General features: G+C 28.2%; 1 protein-coding gene across 1 annotated transcript; it reads right to left on the reverse strand.

Moving 5' to 3' along the window:
• Positions 1 to 313: 313 nt before the first annotated feature.
• Positions 314 to 13,153, reverse strand: LOC129984957 (dentin sialophosphoprotein-like). The gene is made up of 4 exons (XM_056094897.1): positions 13,126 to 13,153; positions 5,335 to 5,541; positions 2,633 to 5,199; positions 314 to 685 (listed from the first exon to the last, which is right to left on the reverse strand). Exons 1-4 carry the CDS (start codon positions 13,151 to 13,153, stop codon positions 314 to 316), a joined length of 3,174 nt encoding a protein of 1,057 aa, XP_055950872.1.
• Positions 13,154 to 13,555: the final 402 nt, after the last annotated feature.

Genomic DNA, 13,555 nt, shown 5'->3' on the forward strand with positions numbered 1-13,555 from the left:
ATTTTACTAATTATTTTACTATAGTATTAGAAAAGCAAAGGATAGCGCTCTCTCTCTCTCTCTTCTTATGAATTGAAAGCTTATTGCATTGAAACTTAATTTATATATTTTTTTAAAACTTTTTCTTTAAAACTTTTTTGCTGCTACAATTTTAAATTTTCTTTAAATGAACACATTCCAATTTAATTAGAGGAAATAAAGAATATGCCGAAACTGAATTCTATAGCCTGGATAAGAAACACATAATAAAGATATTGTAAAGTTTTTTTTAATTTAATACTGGAATATATGATAAATAAGCTTGAATTTAACACTAGTCCCATTTGTCAATGTCGTCCCACTGAACTGTTTCGGAGATGGGTCCAACCTCGTTGTCTTCAATCAGCAGCAATTTCATTTTCAACAGATTTAGAACATTTGGTCTGGATATAGGAGCTTCAGTATTTGCGGCTAAAATTCTCTGGGGTGCAGTTAACCTCTGAATGACCTCAAGACCTGTGCTCGAACTGAATGTTACTGATGATTTTTCTATCCCCTGGGATGCATTCCGATTTTCCAGTCCTTGATGATAAATATCGGCGAGGTATGATAAAGTCCGACCTTGATAATATATTCTGTCATAGCAGGGCTTAGATTTGCTGCACTTCTGTGCAGATTTGCAAAATTTTGGAATGTCGCAACACCACTGAAAAGGAGATGTATAAATTTTACCATTTGAAATTATTTTACCATTATTATCAAGGGAACCAAATATTATCTTTTCCGGTGTATGTACGCTCAGTACATTTTCACCTGGTACCAACAAATTGTGGTGAATGAGTTCGATTAATGGAACTTTTGATTTTCGTTTTATGGCTTTTTGGGTTTTTAAATCGCTTCTTATTTCACCATTCGATAGCTGTGATGTAGTTATTGCATATTTATGCGGGTTGTTTCCATTTAAGATATGGAAATCCTGTGAACTTTTTAGAGGGGTACTATGATTTAAATTACTATTACAATTATTCATTATATTAGGCTTAGAAATAGTATAAGAGTTGCAGGTATTGTCTTTAATGTTTGAAATAATTTGAGTAAGATTGTTATGATCAAAATCATATAAAAGCATATCCGTTGTATTAATTGCGGTTTCATGTGAATTTCCTTTTAAAGTCTCTAGATGCTGTGGAATTTGTATTGGCGTTTTATGGTTTGGTACAATGTTACAATCATTCATTTTATTAGGCATATGATTAATGTATTTATTTCTGCTATTGCCTTTAAAGGACAACAAAGGATTATTTGAAAAGGAGCCATTTGAGACGCCATTTACAGATGAGGCAAATTTTTTCACTGTGTTTAAAGAATGAATAGATTGGTTTTCTATATCAGCCGATTTTCCAATATTACAGGATTTTTTAAATTCATCAGATTTACAATTTCTATTCATATTATTCTTTGGTGCGATATATGTTTTCTTATTTATGGGATCGTTTTTTTCTTCTGTAGAAGTTATGTAAACTATAGTAGGTTCAAAATGCGGAGCTTTTCTGAGTGTATTATTTAGTTGTGCATTTTTTCTTTCATTACAATTAATTACAACATTTGGAATTTCTCTGCTATTTGAAGAAATGGCCTGTACATCTCTGGAAGCCTCACAAGTCTCATTGTTAAAATTTTGTAATAAACTTTTCATAGAATTGCTTTCATTTGTTTCATAAATTTCTATCATTTTTGACTTTTGGTTTGAACCGTCAGTGTCATGAACCAAAGGACTGTTTCGAGCCGTTTTTTCTTTAAGAGATAAGAAATTTTTAGGAAAAAGAAATTCATCTTCGATGATGTTTTGCTTCCTGACATTCAAAGGATTTGAGACTAGTGCTGGACATTTTCTCTGCTCCTTGTTTTCGTTTTTTGTTGTGGAAGTTTCAATCAATGAGACAGAGTCATATTCTTTATCAATGTTATAATTTGAAATAACTGAAGTGTTTTGAGTCATTTTTTCATCATAATTCCGCTTTGGTGCATTTTCTATCTCAACTGGAATCTTTTCCAAGTCTTTATCTAAACCGTCTAAACTCTGAGTTTCATCAAGAGAATCTTGAATTTCATCGACTCCTATATCCCTTTCTTCATTAAACTCACCGTCTGAATTATTTTTGATAAGAGTATTAATTTCTGTTGCGGTTGATTTTTGATTCGAAATATTATCTTGAAGCAATGACACAGATTCAATGGGTACATCTACTTTTTGATTGAAATTCAGTTTAATTGCAGAATGTTTTTGTATTGAATCATTCTCATCTTCGCTCTCCCTTACAATTTTTTTTCCATTCTTTTTTTCGAGAGTAAATCTTGAATTCTCAGCAAAGTTCCAAAAATTTTGAGTTTCTATTGAAAGGTTTACTGAATCAATTGAAGTAATTGAATTTGTAAGACCTTCAACGGCGTTTTTAATATTTCTTGAAGAATCCAGAAAATCTGTGCCATTATTTCTCTTTTTCATAGCATCAAAAGAGACGAAAATATTCTTGCCATCGGATGCGGAAGTTTTTCCCAGATATTTTAAAGAGCAAACATTATTAGAATTTCTTTTTCCTATTTTTACAGAATTATTTGCTTCATTCATTAAATTTGAATATAGAAACTGTACTTGTTTTAATTTAGAAGAAAGGATGGCTCTATTAGAAAGATTATTGCAATTTTGTGAATCCATTTGAAATTCATTGCAAAAATTTTCAGCTTTCTCCAAAATGGGACTCAATTCCTTAAGTAATAGTAGAGCTTTTTGCTTCCTTGATTCAGAATATCGCTTGTGTTTCATTATTTTTGTAATATGATGAAGCTTGCTTTCAATTTTTTCGAGCAGATGTTTCTCTTTCTCAAAAGTATCGAAATTCTCTGCTAATATTTTTTCCTTATGGCGATAAATAACTTTAGGACATTTTCCCCGGGACTTTTTCTTTGTTAAAGAATTAGATATAAAATCTAATTGTCTATATCTTCCATCCCTCTTTTTTGAAAATTTTTGTCGTTTATTCTTAATTTTAGGTTCAACAAATTCATCCAACATTTCGATATCATTGTCTGAATAATGCTCACATTTTTTCTTTATCCTTAAATTTTCATCACTTTTTAAAGTTTCAATCACGCTTTTAGAGCAAATCATCGAATGATTATTGTTTACACAAACTGAAGTGTGACAAGTCCGTCTCTTTCGTTTACGGCCCGGTAATTTATTGGTAGTAAGAGATTCACTAGATTTCAAATACGGATTTTCTTCTTGGTTACAGTTTATTGTCGCCGTTACTTCAGTTGGGAACTGATTATTACTCTGAGATAAATTGAAATTCGGCTCCGTACTAGGCATATTTATCTTTACTGCACATGTATTAGAATCCTTTGCAATTTCTACAGTTTGTCTTGTCCCTTTTACAGAAATCTCTGTGGATTCTTTCTCACTTACTTTACTTTCAGAAATATACCTATCATCTACTGCGAATAGCTCAGAATTTTCTGCAATCATATTTTTATCTTCGCTCGATTGCTGGTTATTAGAAATATATTGAGCCTGGTTTTCTGCCGATGAATCATTTTCTGGTTTACTATTAACATCTGATATCTTTTCTTTCTGAAACTCAGTTAAATCCTTTTCTGTTTTGCTTTGCATCTCAACTACATTTTCGGTATATAATTCATTTTGTAATTCTAGATTCTCTATTCCTTGGTTTTCAGAGTGTATGTTATTCGTGCAAATTTTAAAGTCTGTGAAATTAATCTGTTGTTTAGTTCCTTTTTCCTCGTTCATTATTCCTCCATTTTGAAAATCCTCTTTCATCTGTTTGCTAGTTTTGATGGACTTTTCCATTGTGTTGAGGTTTTCTTGGTTTTGACCACAATTAAAAATTATTTCTTCTGCGTCAGCATTTTTCCAAGGAACCTGAAATTTATTCGAACAACGGGTTGATTTGAATTTAAAGATTCTCTTAGCCATTTTTTCATCTTGTATGATGTTAGCCTTCTCACGATTAATGATGGAATCAGAATTAATATTACAGTACGTTGTGTCTTTAATTGTGCACACTGTTGAAAATTCGCCTGTATTTATATTATTTTCATTATAAATACCTGTTAAGCTAATCTTCTTAAATGATCCTTCAATTACTTTAATATTTTTTACATAATCAAATGCATTGGAACAACATTCTGATTTTGAATTACAATTTCCAATATCATTGTTTTCGGTTTCTTCTTTTCGGTAATCTTCCTTAGGAGCTAGCAAAGATGGAGAGCTGGAATCATGATCGTTGAGAATTTTGTTAGATTCATCACTTTGATCCATGAGAAGCAGTTCTTCTTGATAATCGAAATTATGTTGCGTATTCTGCTCTTTTATTACATTTATTTTAGCAGTAGGAGATGGTACATGCGTGAATTCATTTTGATAATTCTCAATATCAGTTTCATCAGAACTTTCAAGAATTTTTTCATTAGAATCATTTGCTTTCAAAATTGAATCTGATGCTGGTGAAATCTTGGAGCTATCTGAATTCTCATCTTGTTTCCTCTGCATAGAAAATGAATTATTTTTATCAATTAATATTTCATTATCTGACTCTTTAAGATAAATCGTATCATTGTGTTCAAAATTGTTGGAGGTATGAGTTTTTTCAAACATTCCATTTTTTAATACTCTCGAACTAGAATGCTCTATATTTTCATTGAAATGAATGTCTCTATTTCTTTCCTTGTTCTCTTGGGTTGAGACATTGGTAGAAAACAATTCTTGTGAGTTTGAATGTAAAATACCTGTTGAATTTTGTGTCTGAATTTTATTTGAAGTGATATTGAATGTAGGATCTAATACGTCTTGAGAAGGGGAACTTAAAAATAAAGGTTGAGATCTGTCAAAGGTGTCATCTATAAAAGATGAATTCTGAAACAAAGGTTGTTGTGAATATTCTCTTGCAATTTTTTCACTTTCAGGATCAATGTCTAAAGATTTATTTATTTCATCAAAATCATGTACACTTTTATCTGAATCATTTATTTCACTTTCATTTTTAAATGTTTCGTTCTCCAGATTATCATTCTTTATACCCATACCGTTCAGATCTTTTTCACCATTACTTTTTTCATATGACTGGAAATTTTCATAGCTTGGATTTAAGTCATTAATTAAACGTTGAATTAGATTCCTATCAATCAAATCCGATGAATCTATAGAAAAGCCGTTCTTAATACATGAATTTAATTTTTTTATTCGACTATTTAAATTAAAATGTAAGTCAGTGCATGGGTTTTCTTCTTCTGTATCAGAATGTAAGAAATGTAAATGCTTATTTTTATTGATACCGTTTTCTGTTTCTTTTGTTTCCTTGGATTTGGGAATAGGATGTAATAAAGGAATTTCTGGGCTATTAACGTCCGTGGTGCAGGCTTTGGCACAAATATTGAATAAAAGTGTATTTTCATTTCCACTATCGGATGTTTCAGAACCTGAAATTATTTCTTCAGAGAGTTGTTCTGTCTCATTTAGGTTCATCTTTTCTTCATTAGCTCCTAAAAGAAAAGTTTTAATGTGTCTTAATTATATAAAATTATAAAAAATAAAGGCAAAATTTTGGTAAAAGCAAAATTAAATCGTACTGATTTGAAAATAATATATATATATATATATATATATATATATATATATATATATATATATATATATATATATATATCTTTAATATTTGTCAGTCTTACTGAATAACTTTATATTCATTGAATTATTAAACATTAAAATGTATTTAATAATAAAATAAGAATAAATTTAAATCCAAAATCCCTGATTCAGTTGTTAATTATTTATTCTCATTAAAATAGTTGCATAATCGTAATGATGATAATCAGAATCTTGAACATGCAAAACCTTTTTAGTCCCTTCTGTGATTTTTATACCTTTCTTTAAAAAAATAATTCGGCAAGAACCCTTGAACGGCATACTTTCAAACTAATTTTGTCCATCTGAAGTTTGATAGATAGAATTTTAATAAGATTAAGAAAAAATCAAAATATGAAAATAAAATTTTGAGAAATATAAAGAAAAATAATTATAATTTTCGATTTGGTTGAAAATATTTATTAAAATAATGCAATGTTTTGAATCTCACCATATATAAAATTATCTACGTATTTTAATCGATGAACGACCACTAACAAAGAACATATAATGATCTAAGTCGTGTTTTTCTGCCCAGAAACCCCTTAATTGGAAACCAAAACCGATTATGCTTTTTGAAACGAAATCAAAACTCATAATCTGTCAATGAGAGGGGAGAAAGAAACTGAAAGAACGAATGTTAACTTAAGATGAAAGCACAGGAGGATTTCCAATTACACAAATTAGCAGTTGTTTAGGGTCGCTAGGCTGACCGGGGACCGCAGCAGCTAATTTTTTTAAATGTATTATTAATCTAATTTCCAAATAATTTTTAACTTACAGAGTTCGTTTATTATAAAATCTAAAGGCATTATTAAAAATTTTCATGTGAAACTGGGCAAATTCTTATCTATTTCATTACGCTCACTTAAATATTACAGATTTTAAATACACCGAAATCCTGCTTAAATAATATTGCTTATAAATGTAATTGTCCCATAATTATGAGTCTCACAATTTAACATAAGATAAATCATTAACATGTTGTTTAGTTAAAAATATATTGAAATGTGAAACTAAATTAACCAATTTATTAAAAAAAGGAATCTCATAAAAAATATTGCTCAGGGACCCCAAATTCCGCTTCTGTAAAGGAATGAAAATTTAACCTGTTAAATGGGTATGACGAAATATTTCAATGTAAATCGAACGGTATAAGTTAATTACCCAGTTAACAGGTTAAGGTAGCAATTTCGCTCTCTCCAAGCTGGAATCAGTATGACTGCAATTCTAATGCTTTGAAATTCAAAGGAAGAAAGGATCTCTTTTGATCTCCAAATAAATCAGTCCAATACGTTTATGCGCTGTTCGCCGACAGAAGCGATTTGCATCTACTCCCCTTCTTCTGTCTTATAATTTTATTAGCTTTTCTATTTTTTTTTTCCTTTAATATTATCTTTTTTCTCCACAGAATGAAAAAATAAACAAAGACCATCGACTCTCAGAAAAAAAGTAACTAAATTAGATTTTTAAAAAAATGCAACTTAAAATCCAGTTCTTAAGTAAAAATTCAAGATGTAAAGCACTAATTACTTTCCTGAAAAGAAATACATTGAATTTTTTTTCTCTGGTTTTGAAAGTGTTTTCTTCTAAAATTCATTAAAAAATAATTGCTGAATCTAGTAAATAAGCAGTCAATAATTCTGTTCGCTACTTGAAGAGTATTTTTTGACCGATTCATCAATATAATAAACGGCAAAAAAAAAAAAGGAGAAAAAAAAAGCGCAATACTTCGTCACTTTTTTCTTGTTATGGGAAAAGGAAATATACAAAGATGTTGATCGCCATTTGATAACATTAAATATATTTGTTGTTCTCAAGATTTTTTTATTATCTTTAGGTAAATAATTTGTGTAACAAATCAGACATTTCCTCTAACGTCCTGTCTATTTCTTACTTAATGAAATGTTTAAAACGGATGGCTTTCGCTACTTCTTTTTTTATTGTTGTAAGGAAAAGATATGTTGTAAATAAAAAGTAAAATGTAAGTAACTCCTCTTGCGATCTAATATTTCATTGGCCGTATAACTTAAACCATTCTGAAGAAATGATAGTTGGGAGGGGGGGGGGTGGATTCTAGTTTAGTATTGTTTTATAATTTAAATATGTAAGGGCTTTTTCAGCTTTATATTTCAGCATTCTTTTAATTTGTCGCATATATTTTCTAAAAAGTAGACCGAGACATTCGTCCCGTAGAATAAATTCATATCTAAATATTGGATTCTATGAAATAGTGAAATTCTATATAATGGTCTATTTAATCTTCTCAGAAATTTAATTTCCATTTCATCTGAAAGTTCGATTGATTTTAAAATAAAATATTGCAAATTTGTTTTTGCCGAAAAATTTCAGATAAAACGTTCCCCTTCCCCCTTCTTTTTACTTTCTCTTATATGAAGTATAAATCAAGAAAAAAATATTGCAATCGTCAAAATGTTCGAATCATTTTTATTGTTGCTTATTTTTATATTTCGCTATTTCGTTTGGCTTTTTCTTCCAGTCTTAATGGTCAAGATTTGAGTATTCGGTTAATTTTTTACTATTAAGTAACTTTCAGTAAAAATCATGGTTTTTATAATTTTTAAAAATTTTTTTTACTTGAAATTCAGATTTAATTTCAGAATCAAGCAATGATGAAAAATTGCTAAATACTAACAGTTTTAAATGTTGATTCCTGTGGTACAATTGGATGTATAAAGATGCTGATAGAAATTTAAGGAGATGCATAGTACATTAAACAGAATAATAGTACAGAACAATTTTTAAAATGGTAAGGATTTTGTATTCATCAAAATTTTAAGTTTAAAAATATTTTGCTGCATAAGTAATTAAGACCAAGTTACACAAAATATTTCATTGAAAGTTTCAACAACCAATAATCAAGGCGAATCAGCTGCTCCAAAGACGGCTAATAACAACAATGTAAACTTATCACTTTTGAAAAATGATAATGTAAGCTAAATTAAAACTAAAATCACTTCTCATATCAAACAGGGGAAAAAATTTACATACCACTTTTTCAAAAAAAAAATCAGACATTATGATTTATATGCTTACGTTTTTCGCATTACGTTAGTTATTTGGGTATGTAGATTATTTTTACAGTCAATATATCATTGTGGTGCTTAACCGAAAGATGAAAAATAAATGGAAAAAACCTTCTTTTAGTTGAAAAAAGAAAGCTTGAAAAACGTTTATTTGAGCCAAAAAATCTCTAACTTTCGGGTAGAAATGTGCACATTGCAGCGATTTTTTTTATTTATTTAACTAAGAATTAAACGGAATTTTGAATTTTTTTATAATAATTTTATATATTATATGAAAATATAACACGCAGAAATAATACAATATCCACCATTCTTAAAATCCAAAAAATTATTTTTTCTGTATTACCAGTTTGATTGCCGTACAATTTTTTTTTTATTTTAATTCATATTTTAAAAATATGTATATATTTTAAATTTTATAACAATATATTTCAATGTCTGTTTTTTTCCTTGTTGCAACAAATATTTCATCATAGATGTTTTTTTCCATTGTTGATGGTTAAAATGAAAAGATTTCAGTTATTTTTCCGTATTAAAACCCGTTTTTTCTTAATTTTTTTTCGAAATTTTATCGTTTTTATGATTTTGCTTTAAATTTATAACCAAGCAATGGTTAGAATATACAATTTAAAATAATATTTCTCTTTTCTGTAATAAAACTGAGTGTATAAAAATATATTATCCTTCTTTCATCTTAAAAATAGCTTTCTTATTGTGGTACATTGAATTTTTTTAGCTGAATTGAAGAAATATTTATGGAACAATCTTCTGAGATATTACATAAATTATAAGATATATTCTGCTGTACCTAGAAAAACTTCATTACTGAATGATAATACTTTCTATTTTATATACACTTTTTATGAACATCTTTATCTTCAATAGAAATTTAGCGGATTATTAGTTGAAATTTAATCGTTTTCTATTTCAAATAAAAGTTCATAATTTAAGTGAAATGATAGAAATTTAGGAAGGCGTTTAGCTCATCAAACAAGACTCTGTAAGGCTTTTAAATAGTGCGAGTTGCATATCTTCCAAAATGTGTTTGAAATATTTTGTTGAGTACGGCTTTATGATCAAATTGCATATAAAAGATTTAATCGGAATTTTTCCATTAATTTAATTCCAGTGGTCACCAAAAGTGCTTAGAGCATATAATTAACAGAACAAGTGTAAGGCTAGGTAAATAACGCGGCCAGTAAAAAAAAATTGTAATTATGATATTAAGAACCAATATCTCTTCATGTGTTCGCACTTTACTATAATGACTGTAAATGTGGAATCATTACATTTGTCATATGTGAGTAAAGAATAAAAATGTGAAAATTGTGACTATTTTTTCGAAATTTTAATTATATTTTATTGGATTCGAAATTAAGTAGAAATTTATTGTTTTCTGCCTAATCTTCTTAGAGTATTTTTTAAAAAAATTAGAACACTCTTGCCATTACTTTTTAAAAGCTAACAAGAAAACTTTTCTACATCTTAGAACGTATTGCAAAACCACAGTCTAGGAAATACACAGCAATAAGGAAAATAACTCAGTTTTTCAGAGACCTACAAGGAACTTTCCCTAGTAAAACTAAAAAACGAGTTTGGTGGGAGGAGGGTTAAAAGAAAATAATATTTGGAAAGTTGAAGATGGTGAAAGATATTTAATATTCCTTGGATTTTGTTAACATGCTTTGGAAATTTTTTTCGATATTTATCCTTAGATATTATTTAATTAAATTAAGTAAAATACTAATATTTTTTTTCAATTTAGTTTGAATAATTTCTGCAATGATTTTCAACTAAAAAAAATTCTGACACATTTAAAAATATAGGCAGTTATGTTTGAATACCATGATCTTTTTTTCTCCGATACCGACTGTTGTTTTTTTTTTTTAATTTGTTTAGCTCGATTTTTAATCCTGCCTCATAATTTTTAATATTAAAATATTCTATCGAAAATTAATTAATTGCTCTACGAAATATATCACTGCTCAACAAACAAATATAAAATAATACCATAAAAGAAAAGGAAATTAGAAAAAAAAAATATTTCATTAAATAGCTTTATTTTATTTACTTTTATATATGATTTGGAATTTCTTTTAAATTTATTTTCCTAAAACATTTTTGATCACTTTCGAGCTGTATTAACTACACACTATTCGCACCACCCCATAAATTATATTTTTCGCTTGCTAATTTTATTTGAAATTCAAATCCGTTTCAACTGTTTCTGTTGCGCGGTAAGAAGTATTCATTTAAAGCATTATTCTTTTTATAATTGAATTTATTTATAACGATCATTTGTAATTTATTCTTTGACAATCAGAAATTTATTTGTTTTAATATTTTTGCATATCAAATTACTTCTTGTGTAGATTTAATTCAAAACAACTGATGTAAAGTATAATATTAACGAATGACAAATTTTCAAATTAGCAAAGATCGTCGAAAGAAGGTTATTTCTGCTATCATATTATATGTTTAAAATTAATGTTTTTCTGTCAATAAAATAGCACTAAAAACAAGTAGTGTTGTACAATATATGTAAAAGAGCTCTGAAGAGTAAGAAATTTATAAAAGACTTTTTATTAAAATAGCCAGGTATCGTTCCCTTTTTTTATTTTCTCGTATACGCAGTATAGGGAAAGTATAGTAATCGTCCAAAAATTCGAACGTGAGATTTTAACGAATCTTCACGTTTTAAACCACCCTGAGTTCCAAAAACACATTTTAGCAAAATTTCCGTCTATCTGTCTGCGACAAAGATAACTCAGAAACGATGTGAGATAGACAGGTGAAATTTGGTACATGATCTTTGCACCGAATTTGCAGATTTCTGCGAATTTCTTTGTAAAATCTGTTCAGAGGACTGTCCGACTGAACGAATATAAGTCAACATCTACATAACAAAGAGAGCTAGTTAGATAAGATTCGGTACACAAATTTAATATCTATGGTGTAGGCAACTATCGAAGTTTGTGCCAAGTCCTACTACGGGTTGTTTGTCTATCTGTCTACACTTTCACAAATAAGTAAAGTCTATAATTCAAAAAAGCAATGACTTAAATCTATCAAATATGGTATGAGAATTTGTGACTACAAATGCGCCAAATAATACGTCTACAGATTTGCATCAAATTTTTGTTTCAGTCGGTTGAGAAAAGCATGTCTAAAACATAAATTCGATTTTTGGATATTATTAACGTATTCTAGGAAGTAATAGCCAAATAACCAAATAACTTGGCAAGGATCACACGATAGATTCTTAAGAATGCAGAATTCGCATTAGAAGTTAATATTTCATAATATTGTATGCCAGTGCCATGTAAGGTGTTCAATGGCCGGACAAATTTATTAGGGAGTACGCGGGGAAGTTTTGGAAAGATCACTCCCGCTGGGGTTTTTTTATATAAATTCCTTGTTGTCTTCATATTTATTTAAATTCTTTGTTATCTTTATAAACGACTTTTTATTGAAATAGCGAGATCTTTTTTTTCTTTTTTTTTATTGTTCTTTTCTTTAAATTCTTTGTTGTCTTTATATTCTAGCAAGTAATCGAAAATTTAAAATAAAAATTTCTTTTTATACACTGAAATTGCCTGCTTTACCTATTGTAGATTTTTACTAATACAGTATGCTCTATAATGTCGTTGTGTTGTCACCACGATATTGTACTGTATTCGGAATAAGAAACAATATCCTAAAAAAAGACTTCGTTCAGTATTTTATGCTATTAAGATCTCAAATAATTAAAAGTCATCTTTCGACCAATAAATACAAAATTTCAAGAAAGCTCGGTATAAATATGTATCTATAAATATATTTCCATAAAACGAAATAACAAAATAATGCATGATTACTCCTAATGTATTTTAAGTAATAATAATGAAAATTTAAATTGAATGAAAAACTAAAAATGAAAGCGTAAGGAAAATTTTACAAAGTTTTAAATTAATATTTGTGTGTATTTTTCAACTATGATTGCTGGAAATTTTTTTATGATGTTTAACATAGCTGCATGTTAATGTATAGAATATAAAACTTCAAAACACTTTGTTGACACTTTTCTTCATTTAACTCAATTATTATTGCGAATTAATATGATAGATGAATCAGCTGATCATCGAAGGCAGCTAATATGCAGTATATTATAGTAAAGAAATTACCTTGGCAAATTGAAAAGAAAGTGACATTTGGATAACTTTATTTATTCTTCTGCAGATACATCCTACCTTTCAACTGTATATTATTTCAATTAAAGTAAATAAATAAAATAAAGGAATTAATTTAGAAAATAATGTTTCCAATTAGTATAGCTAAAAAAAATGTAAATATTTATTGATCTTTCATTTTGCTAAAGAAGAAGTAAGAAATTTTTTTTATCTAAAGGAAACATACCTTCTTGGGTTTCAGAAGAATTAGTCATTGGGAAACAAATGTGTTAAGAACGCTTACTTATTCAATTATGTATTTCCAAATTTATTAACAGTGCTGATTTAAAAAAAAAAAAGAAAAAAATAGGAAACACGTTTAATGTTGGCTAGATTGCTACGAAACGGACATAACATGATTTTATTCATTTATTGCACTGTATTTTTAGAATTCGTATCGTCTGCTAATCGCATTGATAAAGAGTAATACTTCAAAAATTATAAAATTTCCGGTGAGTACTATGATTGGATATCGCTTTAAATAATAATAATAATAAATCATTGAGTTCGCTTAAAATTTCTTTTACTTTCGATATTTCTGTTTTTGTTGTAAATTTTTGGGATGCATTTTAAATTTCAGTATATAAAAAAAAAATCCTCATTCTCTTCTAAAGAAT

Source organism: Argiope bruennichi, chromosome 9 (genome assembly GCF_947563725.1).
Source record: "Argiope bruennichi chromosome 9, qqArgBrue1.1, whole genome shotgun sequence".
Classification (NCBI taxonomy): Eukaryota; Metazoa; Arthropoda; class Arachnida; order Araneae; family Araneidae; genus Argiope; species Argiope bruennichi.

Excerpts from the sequence above, each read along its gene's own strand:
- LOC129984957 (XM_056094897.1), bottom strand. The coding sequence starts at position 13,153 with ATGACTAATTCTTCTGAAACCCAAGAAG. Across the intron at positions 5,200-5,334 it reads AACAAAAGAAACAGAAAACG|ATTCATCGGATTTGATTGAT; the intron begins GTATCAATAAAA and ends GCTTTTCTATAG. Across the intron at positions 686-2,632 it reads TTTCTTCTAAATTAAAACAA|TGGTGTTGCGACATTCCAAA; the intron begins GTACAGTTTCTA and ends TCTCCTTTTCAG.